Genomic DNA, 23,009 nt, shown 5'->3' with positions numbered 1-23,009 from the left:
AGCTCTGGGACGGCGCTGGAACTGCCAGCCACCTTGGCTAATGTCAACCTGATCGAGGCTCAACCCAGTGGGGTGGGATGTTCCACTATAACCCTCGGCACCGGGTCTAGCACCATAATTAATATGTTGTTGTATCAAAGTTGAAGCGTTTGCCTCCGAAATGTCCCGTGCACCGCTCCCCTTATTGAAGACCTGACCTCCAAGCAGCTGAAGGTTGCTCCGGAACTTGGCTCGCCCCTGAGCGGAAACATCTGCTCCCCTCGCAGGGTGGACCAGCGCGGCGGACCCTGAGTCTCAGCTGGCTCCTCTAGCCCAGCAAGAGAGCCCTTCTCCTGTCCTCGCTCGCTGACCCCGGCATTTATAACCCCGCCAGCAGCCCCACACATGCCCCCTAGACCCGAGCCCCCGGCCCTGCTCTGGCCCGTTCCATCACCTTACTCCTCCTCTGCCCACGCCCCCGCCCGCGTGTCAGTGTGGTCACTCCACCACTGAGAGGACTGATCCTGTCTTGTCATCCCCCCATCGCAGCCTGTCGAGAGTAGAGGAGGGAGGGATGGAGGGAGGGAAGGAGGAGGAGGCATCTGTGGCGCTCCCACTAACTGGCGACTGTTGGAACGCTGACAGAAGCATCTGTCATCCCCTGCCTTCACACACTCACCTGCTGTCCGAGGGCCTGACTCTCATTCCCTCTCTCTCGCTTTCTCCTCCCTCCCTCTCTCGTCCCTCCCTCTCTCTCTCTTTCTCGCTGCAGAGCTGATAGGAAGCTCTCCTACGCCTCCTCCAGAAAAACTCTGCCATCTCTTGTTCTTGTTTAATCTGGGAAAGGTACATTCATTTTTGGACTTGGGAGTAAAAAACATAAATGCCGTCACTATCCATTTACAAACTAATTCTACTTCAGATTAGTCTCCACCAGCTATCCAGTGTTTCAACAATAGCCATTTTGCATTACTGCTAATACATGACCTGTGCCACTCGGTACCAAATATTGTTTCAGACATGTAATTAAATCCATTCTTTTGGATGACATCTCACCTATAGTATTAAAAACACTATTAAAAATACCTACTGAATCATATGAAGTTTGTTTGGTTCTTTTACTTACATACTAGGTCATTTAATAGAGTTCCATAGTTCATCACCGGGTCGAGTAATACTTCATAAACCAAAAATATGCCCCCTGAACATGGCTGTGGTGTTAATGAAGATACTGACCTGCCTGGCGATTACTTTATCATTCACCAATGGCACCCCTGCCCACCCTCCAACGAGCTGAAGAGTTGCCAGCAGCGGCGAGGGGAAGGATGCCAATCCACGGGCACGACTGACACACACACACACACACACACACACACACACACACACACACACACACACACTCAAGGACACCATCGTTCACTGAACTCTGGCAAGGTGCCCTTCAGAAGAAGCCACACAGTCCTGGAGTACCCTAAACCCTACACACTAAACCCTACACACACAGTCCTGGAGTACCCTAAACACTACACCCTACACACACAGGCCTGGAGTACCCTAAACCCTACACACACAGGTCTGGAGTACCCTACACACTACATACACAGGCAAGGAGTACCCTAAACCCTACATACACAGGCCTGGAGTACCCTAAACCTTGCACACCTCGTCCTAAAATATGCCAAAACCTGAACACACATACAGAGAATAGTTAAATTCATAATTTTAAGGGTAAGTTATTATTTTAAGGGTATGTTATTATGTTAAGGGTATGTTAGAATCACCTTTATTCGTCAAGTAAATGTACACACACTCTGAATGTCACTAGGTGATGTGGAGCATCAGCAGTGAGAATAGCAGGACATCATGGGGCTCCAGAGAGAAAAAGGGATGGAACGTGGTGCCAACACCTCATCTGCCAGGGTGAAGGGTAGATAGACACACTACCACCGTCCATCCCTCCCTCCCTCTCTCCATCCATCCATCCCCCCTCCTTCCTTCCTTCCCTACCTACCTCCATCCCCACTAGGCCTGGTGTCTGAACCCCACTGAGCTGGCTCAGGTCCAACACCAAGGTCTCTCACCCTACAGGCTGGGCAGGGGTCCTCCTCCTCCTGGTTGCTCCTCTGTGCTATTCCTGGGGCCTGCCCGACCTGCTTTGCTCCTCTCTCTCTCCTCCCCAATCCCCCTCTCTGGGGTGACATGCCTGTCCTTCACATTCATCAGTATCTCCTTTACTCCTATTGTCTTTCTCACTCACTCTCACACACACACACATACACACACACACACACACTTCTGTCCTGTGTTTGGTGGTCACACACACCTAGGTCACCTTCATTCAGTCCTTCCTGATGTGTTCATTCAACAGTAGAAAGGTTCAAGTAGTCGTGACGGTTCTGGTGGTGTCAGAGGAAGCAGTCGCAGGCCTAGGATTCCTGATGGGATGTCATTGCTGTTGTCAATGCACAGAGATTCACCTTTCTAGACGAGACCTCTGATAATTCCAACTCAGTGATGTAGTGGATGATAAACTCAAACTAAAACCTTTTTAATTGTGTGAATAGGGTCGATATACCCTTTTTACCACTACATCCCTATACTACAACATACACATAACCAAACATGTATGTTCCTCAATGAATGAGACATTCAGAAGACGCAAAAGAGAATGTAACTAAATACTATAATACAATGAAAGAGCAGTGAGGGAACAATACTCAGTTCCTGTAGTGGTATGTTAGTAGGGATAAGTACAGATCTTCACCACTGGAGGGCAATGAATAGCAAGCAGTAAGGAATGTGATTTCCTGAACTGGTGCAAGACTAGAACACTCCACTACATGTCAGCATTCTGTAAGATATGAAGACAGCTATAATGACCACGTTGACATCCAAAGTAGCCAACAATTTCAATATAAAGTTATTTCACGCAGGAGTCAGGCAAACGTTTTACCAAATGCTCTTACCTGCAAATGAGTGATATGTATTAGTATGTGATAACATAGTCCAATTTTGGGGTGTCAGACAAACTCATATTTCAGTTTGAGGCAAGTTGAGGAAAACGGAAAGTATAGTTCCTCAAGTCAACTGCAATAGCTGTCAAAATGATCACATGCGGACTTGGTCAACCACAATAACAACCATAATAACAGAATGCAGCATCAGTACCAAGGAAATGTACTTGTGCAGTTCTCCTAAACTTGCATCTTATAGGAGGGGTGTACCTCATCCACATGAATTGTCTTGTATTGATTACATCTACAAATACAACTGTGTGCACACCAGAAGCACAAATAACGTCACTTCAATTACTTTATTCACGTAAAAAGACCACGATACAAATTGCAAAGATTATAATTTTTGTTTTTAGGATTTTAGCTCACCCTATTTTAGAGCTATTATGGTCAAATCCATTACCGTGTTGCGCGGGAGCAGGAAAACTTGTGTAGGCTGCTTAGCTAGCTACGAATATAGCACTACTTTGGTAAGCATTTTACATTTTCTTCTAGTAAACACCATTCAGAATGTTTGTGAATATGATACTAACATACACAAAATAGTATTCCTTTCTTAACGGCATGAATTAGTTCGTTTTGAACTGAGGTCAAAGCTAGAAAGACAGCGCATGTTCATGTTGTCACCGGAAAATACTAGAATGTCGCGAAAAGGAAACATTGTATCTAAACGCTAGGTAGCTACATTTTGACAAGCATGAAAAAGTATCTACATGTAAACATATATAATGCCCTGTTCATGGGTTGCGGGAGAATCGGCATTTTGAATGAAACTGGATTCGTCCACGTTTCTGTTTGTGTGCACGAGCCGATGGGCTAATGCATGGGTGCAAGGGTTAGTGCCCTTGCTACATGCATACCCACACTGTTATGCACGAATCATGCATGTCTTCTGAGTCAGACACTTTGTAGAATGGATCCACATCTGAAACTCAATTCAGGTGTGCAATAGGTAGGTGCATGGTCCTGTAACATTTTCCCAATTGGCTTTTTCGTAGGACTTGATGCATTTCATCTAGCTGTTCTTTCTGTGTATGTAGGCTAAAGTTGCATTCTGTTCGCACTGTGTAGATGATCTGTGTATTAGTATGTCAAATCAAATCACATCAAATTTGATTGGTCACATGTGTCAACAGAGTGCCGTACATCGAAAGAAGAATGGCTCGGGATTACAAACCTGGTGACCTGATCTTTGCGAAGATGAAGGGCTACCCTCACTGGCCTGCCAGGGTAAGCCAATACACAATCACACAAGACAAGTTACTTCCATTTACCATAACGACGTATGTAGAGCTGGGCGAGATGACAAAAATCCATATCGTGATAAATTGCCTGAAATGATGTAATAACGATACATTTATAATAATAATGTGCACCACATTTAAAAAAAAGTATTATCCTTTTAAACTACTGCTACAAGTTTGCTGATTGTAGCCATCAGTTGTCCCATTAACAATCACTCATATGAGCACAATTATTTCATTTCAAACTTCATATTTCTCTGCGATAAGTGATGGGTATGGTCTGTCGATTATTTTTGGTTTATCGTCCCAGCTCTAACTTATAGTCATTTTTGTCTAATTTCATGGTATTATAGTTGTTACTTCCATTCTAAACTTATTTTGAACACTTAAAGCACTTGTTACACAGATCATTTGTCACTTAGGGCATTTATTAAAGATGGGTGTTTTGAATTGTCTGCCAATTACATGACATGCGCATACTAGGCTAATCAATTCACTGCTCTTTCCCTTTCTACCAGATTAATGACTACTCTGATGGCGCTGTGAAGCCGGCCAACATGAAGTTTCCCATCTTTTTCTTTGGTACCCATGAAACGTAAGAAGTTAGCTACAGTAGTTCCCTTTGTCTCACTCATACACTATACTACAATACTCTACACCCTCTACTACAATACTCTACACCCTCTATCTGAACAATACACCAGTACTTGATATTGGCATTGTGTACAATATACAAATATCAGTTTGAGCACCGGAAAAGCATCTGTGCATTGACTTTCCTCCTCTATTGCAGTGCATTCCTAGGCCCCAAAGATATATATCCCTACCTGCCCAATAAAGAGAAGTATGCCAAGCCTAACAAGAGAAAGGGCTTCAACGAAGGCCTGTGGGAGGTTGAGAACAACCCAAAGGTGGAGCTGAATGGAGAGAAGGTTTGTTTTATCTCCTCTCTTTTGTCATGTTGCCCTGGTTCGTGTTCATTAGGGCACACAACGGAAGACGTTATGCAACAGAAAATGAATATGAGCGTTCAGCCTGGCCTCAGAGCCATATGAAAAGTACTTCACGTATTTCTAAGCACCTCTAAGACGTACTGTATGATGCCTATTAATGGTCTAGTTACTTTAGACAGAAACAAAAGTGGGGAGGATGGGGGGCCTAATCCGCGACCGTCTAGGTTGCACGTTGAGAGTCGGGTCAGGGACAACTGTAGCATTTTAGCTAACCCATCAAATCTAATTGTATTTGTCACGTACACAGTTTACAGCAGGTATAAACGGTGCAATGAAATACTTATGTGCTAGCTCCCACAACAATCAGTACATTAATCAATTTACTTCCATTTGGTGCCTAATGAACATGACCCTGGAGTTCTCTATGTAGGTGGGGGGGTTGCCCTAATGGTTAAAGGGGCAATCTACTATTGCTACATCAATTTTTGGACTGTTAAATTAATGATATATAGCCATTGATTCTTGAAGAATATAACTTATAAATGCCTCATGAGCTTAGTTCAAATGTCATACCCCATCAGAACCCAGAATATAAGCTTATTTAACTCAATTTTTTTTTTTTTTTAAACAAAGTCAATGTAAACAAATACTGTATAGCTTCAAAATATGTGGTTAAATCTATAATTTGGATATCATGGATGGTCAGTCGTTGCATCCATAGCTCTGCCTATGAATGCGAGAGCGGGAATATTCTATTTCTCAAGGCCCATCCCTCAGCTGTTTACCAAAACAAGTGACCCCTTTTTGTTATTGTTTCAAATGTGGATTTCCCCTTTAAGGTTGGGTTTTGGGGTTAAAGTAGTCTGTTCCTAGGTCTGTGATTTAGGAATGTTTAAAAAAACAAAAAAAACATTTTGGGTAACATGTTTGGGTTTCTTTGATTAGCAAATGATGCTGTCGGATAACGTAACGGAGAAGGACTCTGACAGTAACCCGGAAGGGGACGAGGAGGGAGATTATGAGAAGAGGAAGAAACCCAAAGTAAGCTAACCATTCTACCATCTACCTTAATTCATTGGTCATTATTTTTATATGGACTTTACTGTGTTATTCACGTGAACGCCATAGAATACTGACTAACCTCACTTTCTTGACTAGCACCATGCCTATGTAACATTAAATGCTGTGCGCTCTTGTACCAATGTGTCTGTCTGCTGTTGATGTTGTCTCCTATTGCCAATGGTACCGTGCGTTGTGTCGTAATACCCCAGGAGGCAAATCATGAATTGGCAAATGTTATTTGTGGGGTATATTACTAGTACTTGACCAGTTGTTTGTCCAAGCTGAATCCCAATTATGTATGAAATTGTCTGGGACTGAAGTCAAGGCAGAGACGGGGCCCAACTTCTCTCTCTGTCTAGCTGTCAATTGGCCCCACTAAATAACTAACCTAACCCCCCATACCCTGGGCCCTGTGTGTTTGGTATGGTTACCCAGGTGTCGGGGGCTGAGAGTGAGGCTGGACAGGAGGAGGATGGGGGCATGCAGGTCTCTGAACAGGGACAGCCCCAGGGCCAGGATGTACGTACTGTTGCATGATGGGATAGGTGACCCTCCCACCCCACTTAGGGAAAGCATGTGGCACCTGGTGACTTTCATTTTATAGGTCGTGTTTTTTTGTTCCTATTGCTAGGCAACTGTGTTACCATTGGCTTGCACGACTACTATTGCAAAGCCATAAGGTGATGATTTGGTGCCGTACCCTACCTCTGTTTCTTAGCTAGCCTGGTTTTTCTGTTGGTAACAATAGTATTTTGAGTGTTTTACAACTGTACCACTGAACTACAGAGATGATAGGGGTATGCAGTGTTATTTCACTGTAGTGAATGGTGAGAGGGCAGGGCAAAGAGAGAGGAGTTTTCAGTACCTGTCTTAATATACCATGGATAGTGGTGTGATTGTGTCCTTAAAATAACCACTGACATTCATTTTGAACAAACCTGGGCTCTCACTATGGGAGATAACGCAAATATTGTGTTTAGTGAGAGTACGTAGTCATTCACCATAAAAATGTAAATAAATGTTTTTGTGAATTAGATGTGGTATGTTAAATGTAATTTGCATGACTTCAATGCATGTTCCCTCCCTTTCCTTCCCACCTCCTAAAGGTTTGATGTACTAGACTGTTTTACTGATTCAGGCACCGAGGCCTGATTGTTGATCAGTGGCACGTGTTGCTCCCTCACTCCTTGTGGGGTTTTTATCAAGCTTTTAATTGGTGGGCTGAACTACAGCAATTCTTATCAGTTAAAGCAACGTATTTGTTTTATTTTTGCATGGCAGTCTATGTCGCTCTGGAGAAAGGTAAGTTGCTCTCTTGCGCCAATGACCGATCCTTCATTTGATAGGAACTGTTCTGGGACTTGGGAACTAGACTTGCCTGCTGACTTGGTAGGTGTAATACCACAGTAATCCACTAGATGTGGCTGAAACACAACATCCCCTTATTTTATGGCAAGGACAGTTGGGAGGGAATTATTACAATACAGATGTAGTCAAATATATTGGCACCCTTGCATGGTTTATATTGGCACCTTTGTATGATTTACTATTTATTCTAAAATAAGTTAAAATTGAAAAAGTTGTTGGTGTTTACACATGTATTTGTTTGATTTACAACTGTACTTGACAAAAAATAAATACATTAAGATTTCTAACTTAAAAGTAAAATAATGGCTTGGATTAAATTGATCAAATGAATTTGTTAGGAGCCAATGATTCTTGTTTACTGTAATTTCTCACCTGTGCTAAGTTTCATGTGCCTACAGGGTAAAAATAGCAATTGAAAAGAAAAGCAGAACATTCTACTCCACTGCACTGCATTGTGAAGTGCAAAGTGTGCCAATCTATTTGACTGCATCTATATGTCTGTTTTTTTCTAGGACCCCACACCAAAGGAATCTACAGACACTCCCAAACCCAAGAGAAGAAGGAAGAAAAAGGTATCCCATATCCTCATTTATAAACTGGGTGGTTCGAGCACTGAATGCTGATTGGCTGACAGCCGTGGTATATCAGACCGTATACCACGGGTATGACAAAATATTTTATTTTTACTGCTCTAATTATGTTGGTAACCAGTTTATAATAACAATAAGGCACCTCTGGGGTTTGTGGTATATGGACAATATACCACGGCTAAGGGCTGTGTCCAGGCACTCTGTTGCGTCATGGATAAGAACAACCCATAGCCGTGGTATATTGATCATATACCACACCCCCTCGGGCCTTATTGCTTAAGTATAACATTAATTCACCTAATCTAGACATAATACAACTTGTCAATCACTTTGAAACTAAACTCGGTGTCTTGTGTCTCTTGTCAGAGTGATGTAGAGGCCGACTCCGAGAAAGAGGACGCTGCCAACAGTCCCACATCCAGCCCTCAAGGTACAGTGTCTGTCAATGCAACCCTCTACCTTTCCCACTGTTGCAGGTGTTGGGTGCGTGTGTGTAAGACAGCAGACCTACCCCAGGCACTCTATTGTTTTGTCAAAGGGTAAAACAACAACCAAAGTAATGGAAAACAGCTTGCATAGCACTCCTCTGTATTGGGACAGTAGTGTCCCCCCTCATTATGATAACTGATGACAACATAACTACAAACTCTATGACCTGTGTGTGTGTCCAGGTGGAGAGGGCCCCACTCCTAAGCGGCGAGGCAGGAAGACCAAAGCTGAGAAGATGCTCCTACTCCAGCAGCAGGACCCCCAGGGTTCAGGCAGTGACATGTACAGTTGCATTATGTGGTTATGGTTCATCTGTCTGTCTTACCTGCTGTTATCACCTGTAGAGGCCTCTTCAGCAGGCTTCTCCTTGTCCGACTCCTGCTTCTTATCATCAGGACTGGAGTCACCATTAGTCTCATCTAGAGCAAGAGACATACAGACAGACAAACACACACACACACACACACACACACACACACAAATACATACAATAAGAGGAAATGTGCATTTACAAGAACAATAAATGTGAATTCTAAGAATTTCAGTTCTATACAATTTCAGTTCTATGTATCTAATAGAATCTCTATATGAGACCCATCTGCTGATTTTAAAGGATCCACTAGTAATCCATCATTAACGGACTGTTAAATTGTCAGAAAAACAACAGCGGCTCAGCTCAACACTACTGTAGCTACCATTGAGCAACATTGCTTTGACATTCCTGGGTAAAATAACTCCTAAAAGACGTTTCTCTCCATTCAGGGACACTGCTGAGTCGGAGAGAAAGAGAAAGAGGACACCGGAAGACAAGTCCAAGAGAGGAGAGGAGGAGAAGAGGCTGGATGGGAGGAGAAAGAAGGAAGACAACAAAGGGAGAGAGTTGGAGGGGAAGAAGGACCCTGATGCTAAACGCAGGAGACAGACCAAAGAGGAGAGCTCCTCCGACTCAGAGGACCAGGAGGTGGGTGTTCCACAACCAGACAGGGGAAGTGTCCCAAATGGAACCCTAATCCCTATGTGGTGCACTACTATTGACCAGGGCCCATAGGGAGTAGTGCACTAAACAGGTAATAGGGTGCCATTTGGGACTTGAAGAGGGTGAACAACCAATCACCACACCAACAGGGATTGGCTAAATTCATCACACCTGGGTTGCATTCCAAATGGGACCCTATTCCCTATGTGCCCTAAATGGGGATTAGGGTGCTGGTGCTCTGGTCAAAAGTAGTGAACTAGTTATTCTAATTTCCACTATAACAGTGTGCCCTAAATAGCCTAGTGGAGCAGACAGTTACACAGTGAAACCATGTCATGACAAACGGTGCCAGCAAAGCATGTCTACATGTATGTACATCCAATCAGCATCTCTTTCTCCACCCCGTTAACCAATGTAACCATTAGAAGAGCAAGGGGGTTGCGGGAGACCGCAAGCGGCAGCAGCCCACTCCGACCGAGACAGGGGACAAAGACGATCGTCAACGACGCAAACAAGACGAGCAGAAAGAGTAAGGCAACCATCCGTCTTATCTATCTTATCTATCTCCCAACACTTACCTTTCTATTTAGTACCCCATGGGGGCTCCGCATCCACCCTACGGGGGATATACATCCCCCCATGGGGGCTCCACATTGCTCCACATCACCCCACACGGGGGCACCACATCACCCCACACGGGGGCACCACATCACCCCACACGGGGGCACCACATCACCCCACACGGGGGCACCACATCACCCCACACGGGGGCACCACATCACCCCACATGGGGGCTCCACATCACCCCACATGGGGGCTCCACATCACCCCACACGGGGGCACCACATCACCCCACACGGGGGCACCACATCACCCCACACGGGGGCACCACATCACCCCACACGGGGGCACCACATCACCCCACACGGGGGCACCACATCACCCCACACGGGGGCACCACATCACCCCACACGGGGGCACCACATCACCCCACACGGGGGCACCACATCACCCCACACGGGGGCTCCACATCACCCCACACGGGGGCACCACATCACCCCACACGGGGGCACCACATCACCCCACACGGGGGCACCACATCACCCCACACGGGGGCTCCACATCACCCCACATGGGGGCTCCACATCACCCCACGGGGATATACATTGCTCCACATCACCCCACACGGGGGCACCACATCACCCCACACAGGGGCTCCACATCACCCCACACGGGGGCTCCACATCACCCCACACGGGGGCTATACATTTTCAATGGCTAGTGATTTTATTTTTTACTGCTCCATCTAAAAATGGCTCCCGACGTGACAGTCGGGTGTGTAGAATGCCATGTGTCAGAGGTCACTGTGACAAGATGGCAGGGTCAGGGTTTATGTCGAATGGCAGCCGCAGCGGGAGGACAGAGGAGTGACAGAATAGGATGTCAGAGGTGAGGGTCATTCCATGTGCACAGGTCACAAGGGCCCTGCCCGACTGGCGCTGGGCAGAAATCTCCATAAAAACACTCCGTAGGGGTCTGGATGGGGCGGGAATTGGGTTCCCTGTTCTGTACATCCATCTCAAATGATCTCCAGTTGATATGTTGATGATGGAATTTCCAGTGGTGCTACTCTTAAAACAACTGGCAGTTTGGTTATGCGTGTGTGTGTGTGTGTGTGTGTGTGTGTGTGTGTGTGTGTGTGTGTGTGCATATGAGGTTTTTGGTAAGTCATTTGCATGTGAACTTCAAATTGAAATGGACAGATGACCTGAGTTGATTTGGTGTGTTAATTGTCTTCTGTGTTTCAGGCAAAACAAAGACGATGGAAACAAAGTGGATGAAAGGAAAGGAGACAAGAAGAAAGGTGACAGTGTGTTGGTGTTTTCTCATGGACATTATGAAGATCATTGCTACTTGTCCTCTGTCTAGATAGCGCAACTCTGGCTTTCATGAACGAGTCATTCAGTTTTTGTTTCCTCCGCAGAGATATCGACAGAATCGAGGCTGCAGAGGTTGCATGGAGAAATCAAAATCTCCCTCAAGATTGACAACCCAGTAAGTTGCCCTAAAAGACTGCCCTAAACCTAGACCGTGCCTTCTACAGAGCCCTTACCCAAGTGACAATCACTTATTTACTTCACCAGGGTCATTTTACACTATCACTTTATGCAGAAGAAGAAGCTTTCAAATCACTGTAGGTTTTAGTTGGGAGACAGTTTAATGGATCCTCCTAGCCTTGCCATTGTAAGCTGAAGGGTGTTTTTGGTTTTGTTTGACATTTGTGGCTGTCACACTTTGACTGACGCCAGAGTCTAGTTGAACCTGTGATAGATTCAGGTCTTCAGAGCAGACAAGTTCATTGAGTAAAGCATCAGGTTTCTGTCTGGGTTTACATGAGGCTGAAAGAAAAAGAAGCTGCTCTTTTTGGTTAGACCAAGGGTGAAATTATTATGCAATGGTATTTCGAGTTGAAAGTTTTGTGTGTCCGTCTATTGCAACGGATGGCTCTGCTGCTACTCTTAACCTTCAACCCCACCCCTTCCCAAACCACACCATATTTATGGGAGGGGAAACATCTAATCCCATTTTGTATTGGTCACATGCACCGAACAGTGAAATGCTTACGAGCCCATTCCCAACACTGCAGAGTTAAAAAGTAAGACCAATATTTGCAAAATAAAATGGTAACACAATAAAAACAAATAACGAGGCTATATACAAGGAGTACCAGTGTGGACAAGGGGAACACTAGTTGTCATAGGGTTCACTTGACCTCTTGACACCTTCCTGACTGTTACCAGATGTCTTTCTGGGTGACATATAATATGCCATTTAGCAGATGCTTTTGTCCTGAGTGACTTAGTCATGTCCATACATAGACCATTATTCCCAGTCAACATACGTTCTCAAATGGGCAAAACGGCTATATTGGTGACAACCAGCAGTTATATTGGTGACTCAACCAGCAGTTATATTGGTGACACAACCAGCAGTTATATTGGTGACTCAACCAGCAGTTATATTGGTGACAACCAGCAGTTATATTGGTGTCAACCAGCAGTTATATTGGTGACACAACCAGCAGCTATATTGGTGACACAACCAGCAGCTATATTGGTGACTCAACCAGCAGTTATATTGGTGGCACAACCAGCAGTTATATTGGTGGCACAACCAGCAGTTATATTGGTGACTCAACCAGCAGTTATATTGGTGACAACCAGCAGTTATATTGGTGACACAACCAGCAGTTATATTGGTGTCAACCAGCAGTTATATTGGTGACTCAACCAGCAGTTATATTGGTGTCACAACCAGCAGTTATATTGGTGTCACAACCAGCAGTTATATTGGTGTCACAACCAGCAGTTATATTGGTGTCACAACCAGCAGTTATATTGGTGACTCAACCAGCAGTTATATTGGTGTCAACCAGCAGTTATATTGGTGTCAACCAGCAGTTATATTGGTGTCAACCAGCAGTTATATTGGTGACTCAACCAGCAGTTATATTGGTGACTCAACCAGCAGTTATATTGGTGACTCAACCAGCAGTTATATTGGTGACTCAACCAGCAGTTATATTGGTGACTCAACCAGCAGTTATATTGGTGACTCAACCAGCAGTTATATTGGTGACTCAACCAGCAGTTATATTGGTGACTCAACCAGCAGTTATATTGGTGACTCAACCAGCAGTTATATTGGTGACTCAACCAGCAGTTATATTGGTGACACAACCAGCAGTTATATTGGTGACTCAACCAGCAGTTATATTGGTGACTCAACCAGCAGTTATATTGGTGACACAACCAGCAGTTATATTGGTGTCAACCAGCAGTTATATTGGTGACGCAACCAGCAGTTATATTGGTGACGCAACCAGCAGTTATATTGGTGACGCAACCAGCAGTTATATTGGTGACGCAACCAGCAGTTATATTGGTGACGCAACCAGCAGTTCTATTGGTGACGCAACCAGCAGTTATATTGGTGACTCAACCAGCAGTTATATTGGTGACACAACCAGCAGTTATATTGGTGACACAACCAGCAGTTATATTGGTGACACAACCAGCAGTTATATTGGTGACACAACCAGCAGTTATATTGGTGACTCAACCAGCAGTTATATTGGTGACACAACCAGCAGTTATATTGGTGTCAACCAGCAGTTATATTAGTGTCAACCAGCAGTTATATTGGTGACTCAACCAGCAGTTATATTGGTGACAACCAGCAGTTATATTGGTGTCAACCAGCAGTTATATTGGTGACACAACCAGCAGTTATATTGGTGACTCAACCAGCAGTTATATTGGTGACTCAACCAGCAGTTATATTGGTGACACAACCAGCAGTTATATTGGTGACACAACCAGCAGTTATATTGGTGACACAACCAGCAGTTATATTGGTGACACAACCAGCAGTTATATTGGTGACACAACCAGCAGTTATATTGGTGACACAACCAGCAGTTATATTGGTGACAACCAGCAGTTATATTGGTGACACAACCAGCAGTTATATTGGTGACACAACCAGCAGTTATATTGGTGACAACCAGCAGTTATATTGGTGACTCAACCAGCAGTTATATTGGTGACACAACCAGCAGTTATATTGGTGACACAACCAGCAGTTATATTGGTGACACAACCAGCAGTTATATTGGTGACACAACCAGCAGTTATATTGGTGACACAACCAGCAGTTATATTGGTGACTCAACCAGCAGTTATATTGGTGACTCAACCAGCAGTTATATTGGTGACTCAACCAGCAGTTATATTGGTGACTCAACCAGCAGTTATATTGGTGACACAACCAGCAGTTATATTGGTGACACAACCAGCAGTTATATTGGTGACTCAACCAGCAGTTATATTGGTGACACAACCAGCAGTTATATTGGTGACACAACCAGCAGTTATATTGGTGACACAACCAGCAGTTATATTGGTGACACAACCAGCAGTTATATTGGTGACTCAACCAGCAGTTATATTGGTGTCAACCAGCAGTTATATTGGTGTCAACCAGCAGTTATATTGGTGACGCAACCAGCAGTTATATTGGTGACGCAACCAGCAGTTATATTGGTGACGCAACCAGCAGTTATATTGGTGACTCAACCAGCAGTTATATTGGTGACAACCAGCAGTTATATTGGTGACCCAACCAGCAGTTATATTGGTGACACAACCAGCAGTTATATTGGTGACGCAACCAGCAGTTATATTGGTGGCACAACCAGCAGTTATATTGGTGACGCAACCAGCAGTTATATTGGTGACGCAACCAGCAGTTATATTGGTGACGCAACCAGCAGTTATATTGGTGACGCAACCAGCAATTATATTGGTGACGCAACCAGCAGTTATATTGGTGACGCAACCAGCAGTTATATTGGTGACGCAACCAGCAGCTATATTGGTGACGCAACCAGCAGCTATATTGGTGACTCAACCAGCAGTTATATTGGTGTCACAACCAGCAGTTATATTGGTGACACAACCAGCAGTTATATTGGTGACACAACCAGCAGTTATATTGGTGACTCAACCAGCAGTTATATTGGTGACACAACCAGCAGTTATATTGGTGACTCAACCAGCAGTTATATTGGTGACTCAACCAGCAGTTATATTGGTGACTCAACCAGCAGTTATATTGGTGACACAACCAGCAGTTATATTGGTGACACAACCAGCAGTTATATTGGTGACACAACCAGCAGTTATATTGGTGACACAACCAGCAGTTATATTGGTGTCAACCAGCAGTTATATTGGTGACAAAACCAGCAGCTATATTGGTGACAATACCAGCAAGGGTTAACTTACTGAATTGAAATGGAATTGACCCCAGCCTTGCACAATACTGTTATTATTTTTTAGGGGGGTAAGACCTTTTGTATTTTTGTTTAATAGGCTGTTACTCACCTGGTTGAAGAAGATAAATAGTTTGGTCTCTGCGTGTCTGTCTCTTATCTGCGTCTCGTCTGTGTGTGTGTGTGTGTGTATAGGATGTGAAGAAGTGTCTGGTGGCTTTGGATGAGCTGGGCATGCTGCAGGTCACCACCCAGCACCTGCAGAAACACTCAGAGCTCATTGCAACACTCAAAAAGGTAACGTCTCTGTCAGAGCTGCCCCCCCCCCCCCACACACACACACACACTGTTCTCAATGCCTTTTGCTAGCCTCTCCACACAGCTGCTGTGTCCTGAGTTAATGTTGAAGTGTGAATGTCACTAAGTGTCCCAGAATTAATGTGCTGACCCTGACTGCTGGGGTTAAGTGTAGAGCTTCCCCTACATAGACTCACACCTGCTGCCACTTGGGCCTCTCCCTCTGCTTAGGTCATCACATTATAAGAGTACATAAGAACATCTGCTAATTGTATGCAACTGGGGGTGCATGTTTGTATGTTCGTGCTTACTTTATACCCCATGTACATGCTGCTCTTTGCTGCCAGATCTGGAGATTTAATAAGTGAACTGCTATTGATATTCTAATAATAATATATGTGCTTTAGCAGACTCTTTTATCCAAAGTAACTTACTCATTTGTGCATACATTTTACGTATGGGTGGTCCTGGGAATCAAACCCACTATCCTGGCATTGCAAGCGCTATGCTCTACCACCTGTATTTACTGTCTGCTCTCCATGGGTGGGCAGATCCGAAGGTTCAAGGCCAGCCAGGACATCATGGACAAGTCCACCATGCTGTACAACAAGTTTAAGAGCATGTTCCTGCTGGGGGAGGGGGACCAGCTGCTCAGCCAGGTGCTCAACAAGTCCATAGCAGAGCAGAAGCAGCAGGAGGAGGCCAGGAAGGGAGCCCAGAGGAAGGCTGAGAGGGCCAGGGAGAACAACACAGGTACTGTGAGGAGAGAGGGACTGGGGCTCTGTTCCTATATCCACACTGGTAAGCTGCACACTAGTCAACTTAGTAAAGCCAAGAGTGGTGCTTTGAAGAAGGCTGAGCGAGAACAGGGAGAACAACACAACAGTGGGAGTGGGACCGGGGTCTTTTGGAGTGGCAGATAAGTGATGAATGTAAGGGAGGTGGTTTGGTGACCCCACTACTGACTGTATGTCTGGACCTAGAGCTAAACCCAAGGCTTTAGCTCAGTGGGCTAATGCAATTTGGAGTCACGTGGTTGATACCTGATCACTCACAATAGCTGGGTTTAGAAGTTGTCCAAAAGCACTGGTCTCAGATCAGATTAGCCTACAGAATCCTTCAGAACGAGGAAGAAATATTCCCCAGTATCTGTGGTTAGGGTCAACGCTCTACATATTCCTCCTTGGGAATCTGATAGAAATCCTAGATGTGATGAGCGTCAACTCATCACACATTACAGATTCAGAAGGATGTGTGTCTTTCTCGGTGTTCTGCCGTGCTCATTGTGTGGCCTGTGACATATCCTGTGAATCTCTGTCCAAAAGACTCATTGTTTGGGAGAAACTCTTCACCAGCCAGTATAGAGAAAGGCCAGACCGACTCTGAGACTTAACAGATCTGTGCCCTTTTGTTTAGAATGTTATTTAGTAATTACATTTTTTACATAAACAATTACTGTGGGAACATATTGTGATGAAAGGCAAACACTCACTTAGTATAGGTAGTTACGTATCTGCTCTTGGCTCAATGCCAACTTGTGATATGCACACACAAATCTGATTTTTGCATAAGTCAGGCAGTGATAACATTAGGAGAATTTAGCTCAAATTCTAGTTATGCCCACATATCGTATTATGATTTGACACTGTATTTAATCAGTTATGGTGGGCCGGATCCAGACTGGAAATACGCGCAACTTTTGCATAAATCGTCATGTTGTCAATGGGAGATTCATTGGAATGAAAATTGGCGTTAACATTGTGCATTCATCCCTGTATGAAAAGAGTGTTGTCTACTGATCATATAGGCTTTGGTGTTCTGGTCACGTCATTGGCCACCCTTTATGACCGGTTAGGCCACGCGCGTAGACTAAAGCCTTGTTCACACTGCAGGCCTTGATGCACAAGTCGGTTTTGTTTTTTTTAAATTGATTTTGAATTCTGACTGTCCAAATGGCAAGTTACATGTGACCAAATTGGATTTGTGTGATTTTTCTGACTTGGCTACGCTAGTTGTCATAGTAACGGCGGGTGGTGTTCGTGACGTGCTTCCTATCACTCCAGAAGAGTAACCAGCTAAGGTGACGACAATGCCTGCCATGGACATTTCCCAGTTGCTTTCAATGTTAAAAATCAGTTTTTGAGCTAGGGTTGTGGAGGTCATGAAATCTGGTCAGCAGGTTATTGTCATGCAAAGACTGCCGGTTTCACGCTAATTGACCGTTAATTAACAAACACCTTTAGCATCTCCATGCCTCCTCACATACAAGCTGCTGATTCGCCCCTTTTGGAACAGCTACATTTAAAAAAAAGTCTAAATCAATTTAATGTACACTATCGCAATAAATCAATTTATTTTAGTCAGGTCTAAAGAAACATGATATGAAGAAAATGTATTTCAGAAGAACAGCATATGAGTTGGCCAGGCTACTGTAGGCCTATGTTATCTGGCTATGCTCCATGCCATGGGCTTGTTCATTTAGCTGATAATATAGAAGTCCCATCGCATTATTTTATGTTCTATGTTTTTATAGTAAGAAGAATATAACTGAATTTAGCTGCATAAAATAGAAAGGATATTTTTCCCATTACGGAGCGAGTGCGCATATGAAGTATGTATGTTGAGCATAAAAGTGACCGTTTGAAACTGGTCTTATATGCTAGATTTAGAGTTATTTGGGAACTTTAGTTGTGAATGATACAAACATTAGAATATCTTAGAAATCAGAACGTATATGGGCTGCATGATGCGACTATAGGCTATTGATGATTTGAAAAAGTATTTTTAAAAAGCGTGCGCTCTGTTACTTGCCTCAGGCTGCACAGCTGTTCTCTCATCAACTGATCATATTTTCATCCATCAGACTGTTCTCAATTTAGTCTGGTCTTTACTAATATGTAACATTTGTTTAGATTTAGAATGTTCCATTTATCAAATGGGCAGGAACAGGGGCAGGGGAAAAAATATGTAATCTGTCTTCACTGGAATAGCGAATGGAGGCTGCGCTTTCCCACCAGCCCGTTTTGTAAGCTACTTTCCCACCAGCCCGTTTTGTAAGCTACTTTCCCACCAGCCCGTTTTGTGAGCTACTTTCCCACCAGCCCGTTTTGTGAGCTACTTTCCCACCAGCCCGTTTTGTGAGCTACTTTCTCACCAGCCCGTTTTGTGAGCTACTTTCCCACCAGCCCGTTTTGTGAGCTACTTTCCCACCAGCCCGTTTTGTAAGCTACTTTCCCACCAGCCCGTTTTGTGAGCTACTTTCCCACCAGCCCGTTTTGTGAGCTACTTTCCCACCAGCCCGTTTTGTGAGCTACTTTCCCACCAGCCCGTTTTGTGAGCTACTTTCCCACCAGCCCGTTTTGTGAGCTACTTTCCCACCAGCCCGTTTTGTGAGCTACTTTCCCACCAGCCCGTTTTGTGAGCTACTTTCTCACCAGCCCGTTTTGTGAGCTACTTTCCCACCAGCCCGTTTTGTGAGCTACTTTCCCACCAGCCCGTTTTGTGAGCTACTTTCCCACCAGCCCGTTTTGTGAGCTACTTTCCCACCAGCCCGTTTTGTAAGCTACTTTCCCACCAGCCCGTTTTGTAAGCTACTTGGGGTTTATAGCCAGCATGTGCTTTAATATGAGCAGCTGAGAAATAAATGTAAGAATACTTATTTCATTCCAAGCATGTCACCCAATTAATTATGAACATTCCCTATTACTAGGCTATTCAAAATGAAATACAAATTCACTAATTGTAGGCTAACTGTGAGCTGACCTGCACAATGAACCAACAGCAGGGCCTAGGGCTGTACGTTCTCTCCCAGACTCATGGTATACATTTTGGAGCGTAGCATAAGGTAACCAGTCCATCCAGTATGCATAATAATACAGTCCACACTAAAAAGCAATTACTAGAATTTGTATAGGCTAGACCAATTATGTACCAAATACACCTTCAAATCAGTTTTGTTTTTCTAGCATGTGTAATATGCAGTAGGCTTATGTATTTTATAACATCTTAATTCAATTTTCTTTTTGGGGGGGTCTGGGCTCATAAGCCTATGCATCAGCTCCTATATGCTTATGGGAGTTTTGAATGAATCATCACCTTAGAAAGAGCTGTCCACCCATGTTTTACACTGTTCAAATGAATCATCACCTTAGAAAGAGCTGTCCACCCATGTTTTACACTGTTCAAATGAATCATCACCTTAGAAAGAGCTGTCCACCCATGTTTTACACTGTTCAAATGAATCATCACCTTAGAAAGAGCTGTCCAACCATATTTTACACTGTTCAAATGAATCATCACCTTAGAAAGAGCTGTCCAACCATATTTTACACTGTTCAAATGAATCATCACCTTAGAAAGAGCTGTCCACCCATGTTTTACACTGTTCAAATGAATCATCACCTTAGAAAGAGCTGTCCAACCATGTTTTACACTGTTCAAATGAATCATCACCGTGTGGTGAGTTTTAAAAGCAAGATAGGCCTACTGTTTTGATTAGTGGTTGATGTGATTTTCAATTGTATTTGCATTGACATCAGAGTGGTTAGAGCGACAATAGAGCCCTGAGTAGCAGGCCATTAGGACCAGATGGTAGTTAGCAAGTTGTACTACCAAGCATGTCCAGAGTGCATAAAAGGAGGTTACCATGAACGGTTATGTGAAATTTTACTGCAGTCATGACTCATGACTGCTGCTGCGGCTGTATTATGAGTGACCCCTAGTAAAAACACCCTTTTTAAATGATCCAACTTTGAAAAGGAGTCCTTTTTGACTAGCCACAGCAGTCAACTAGCTAGCTGTTTAGCTCTCTAGCACACAAACTAATTTGTTTGTCAACAATTAACAAAATAGTTAGCTACCACATGTTCTTGTCAAGTGTCAGCAAGCAACAAGATATGCCTAATAACAGTCTAAAAAGCCACTTGAGAGGAAATAAATCAGATTTGACTGTTCACATGGCCAGGGAACAGATTTGAATCTGATTTCAAACCACATACCAAGGTGGATTCATGTGATTTTTGGTTGTTCAGACTGCAGGAAAAATAACATTCTAATCAGGTATGCAAAAAAAAAATGGATTTGAGTCATTTCAAACTGCCAATGTGAACAAGGCTTAAGAGTAAAATGCAGCAGCAGCCTCACCACCATAGAATTACATTTCTGTGATCCTATAACTTTTCAGACTATGACCGGTCTGTAGGCCCTTTTTTTATGATGGGCTCCGTAAGTATTAACATGATCAGGAGGGCTGTGTTCTAGTCGGGACCACATCCATACCACTTAGCCATACCTCAGACAAGTGTCTCTATGAAACAGGCATTTCCAATGGATGGAAAATCAGATTAGTCTCCGCCTGGCCCAGATATAGGCATAAGCGTATCACATGTCATCCTCCTCCTAACTCCTCCAGGAGATTTCAGAGTTGGGGTCGTAAAAGGAGAGCTGGAAGAATGTGTGTCTGGGCAAGAGGATGGTTGGTTGTTTGTTTGGATTATTAATGCAGGCTGAAACTGAAAGTGTGTGTGTCTGCGTGTGCGTCTGTTCCTGACGTGTGTGTGTGACGCTTGCTCTAGATAACAATATGAATGGTGACTCCAGTCCTGATGATAAGAAGCAGGAGTCGGACAAGGAGAAGCCTGCTGAAGAGGCCTCTACAGGTGATAACAGCAGGTAAGACAAACAGATGAACTGTAGGACGGACAGACCGACAGGGGCCAATAGGTTCTGGGTGTTTGGAGGTCTGTGCTTGCTCAGACTTAACCAATCCTGCATGTGCTTAAGCTGTTGGCGAATGTCCTCCATCTCACTCTGTTCACTGTATCTCTTTTGGGTCTGAGTAGGTTTCATGAACAAGAAGTCCTAAACCAAATACATTTTCAAAGTATCCGTATTTTGCAATTTGCTAGTTACATCCCCATTTGTGTTTAACTTCTATAAACGTTCTTAACAGCGCTGTGCTAGTTGCCGTCCCATTTTCTAATCTCTTTACCGGCAGTGTAGTGAAGGCCCAAGAGGAATCCACCTGATGAAGAAACATCTGACTGACTAAACTGAAGGGGATGTTGGTGCTGCTGACCTGATCCTGAGTCCTGACTGATCTGTGCTGATCCCACCTGGACACACTAGTCCAAACACCACCAATAAGAGGTTAACTCCTGTTGCTTTGACATCATGTCCCTCAAGTAGTACAAATCCAGGCTCTTTTCTGGTCTGAACACGTCTTAAACCTTACAGAGCAGTGTCTTCCGAAGTCCTATTTTAGATTTAAATATTTTTTATTTTTGATGATGAACGCATCCACTACCGCTGTTTTTAAACTGATGGTAGTAAAAAATGGTTCCACATGGAAAATATGTTTAGTACTTGCATATCTAACCCATCCCTGACCTCACTTTGTTTGAACTATTCTGCTATGTGGTGACATATTGACAGTTATGTTTGAGAAGGTCATGGCAAAAATGGAGTGGGTCAAGGAACTTTATAGTCTGTTTTAAAATCACTTAACGTTTGACATCAGATCTTTCAGTTCAACTCAATTTTCTAAGATAAATTAAATATACAGTAGTTACTGGTAGAGTCTTTGTATTACTTGTTAGTTTAGTAAAATGTACTTAATACTGACCAATATTACTCTGGGTAGGTGCACATATTTTTTTAATGTTCTTGCACAAAGGAAATACTACTCGTGTGCCAAAGTTTTTTTCCACTCGCACACCCAAGTTTAAATGTCTGTCTGTTGTTTAAGTCCTCCAATTTGCTGACATTTATGTAAATAAGAGTATTTTTGTGCCTGTCTGAAAGCCTGTTTTGCCTCCTTTGTAATAAAGCATTGGTTCAATAACCTTTTGTCAGTAACTATATAAATTGATATTATTTTGTTTATTGAAACGAGTAATTATTCATTTTTAGATGCAGTCAAATATATTGGCACCCTTGCATGAGTCACTTTCTTCAAAAAATACATTTAAATGAAAAACTTGTTTACACTTCACAGGACCAAATTAATATTTTTCACTTAAGTCAAATGGCCTAGACTAGCTTATTCAAAATTCATTCATTTGGAGGCAATGAGTCTCATTAAGTCATTTCTCACCAGTAGTACGTTGCAGGTGCCTACAGGGTAAGAGGAAACAGAATATTCTGCTCTACTGCAAAGTACAAGTGGTGCCAATATAATTGACCTCATCTGTACCCATTCAAA

General features: G+C 43.6%; 1 protein-coding gene and 1 long non-coding RNA gene across 5 annotated transcripts; one reads left to right on the top strand and one right to left on the bottom strand.

Moving 5' to 3' along the window:
• Positions 1-3,374: 3,374 nt before the first annotated feature.
• Positions 3,375-22,666, top strand: LOC115191738 (PC4 and SFRS1-interacting protein). 4 transcript variants are annotated; one of them, XM_029749598.1, is made up of 17 exons: positions 3,375-3,463; positions 4,130-4,223; positions 4,756-4,832; positions 5,031-5,169; positions 6,136-6,231; positions 6,688-6,771; positions 8,133-8,192; positions 8,577-8,640; positions 8,882-8,981; positions 9,462-9,660; positions 10,101-10,204; positions 11,484-11,539; positions 11,660-11,730; positions 15,707-15,808; positions 16,360-16,561; positions 21,382-21,477; positions 21,799-22,666. In XM_029749598.1, the coding sequence occupies exons 2-17, from the start codon at positions 4,152-4,154 to the stop codon at positions 21,855-21,857; spliced, it is 1,581 nt and encodes a 526-aa protein (XP_029605458.1). In that variant the 5' UTR covers positions 3,375-3,463; positions 4,130-4,151; the 3' UTR covers positions 21,858-22,666. The 4 variants fall into 4 exon arrangements, with proteins under 4 accessions (XP_029605458.1, XP_029605459.1, XP_029605460.1 ...); XM_029749599.1 differs by having other exon boundaries at positions 21,382-21,478; positions 21,809-22,666; XM_029749600.1 differs by having other exon boundaries at positions 21,382-21,478; positions 21,804-22,666.
• Positions 19,828-20,492, bottom strand: LOC115191740 (uncharacterized). Its single transcript, XR_003877764.1, has 2 exons — positions 20,261-20,492; positions 19,828-20,209 (listed from the first exon to the last, which is right to left on the bottom strand). It is a non-coding gene; the product is annotated as an uncharacterized LOC115191740 (long non-coding RNA).
• Positions 22,667-23,009: the final 343 nt, after the last annotated feature.

This window comes from Salmo trutta, chromosome 4 (genome assembly GCF_901001165.1).
Source record: "Salmo trutta chromosome 4, fSalTru1.1, whole genome shotgun sequence".
NCBI classification, from domain to species: domain Eukaryota; kingdom Metazoa; phylum Chordata; class Actinopteri; order Salmoniformes; family Salmonidae; genus Salmo; species Salmo trutta.
This window is presented reverse-complemented; position numbering and strand designations above follow the sequence as displayed.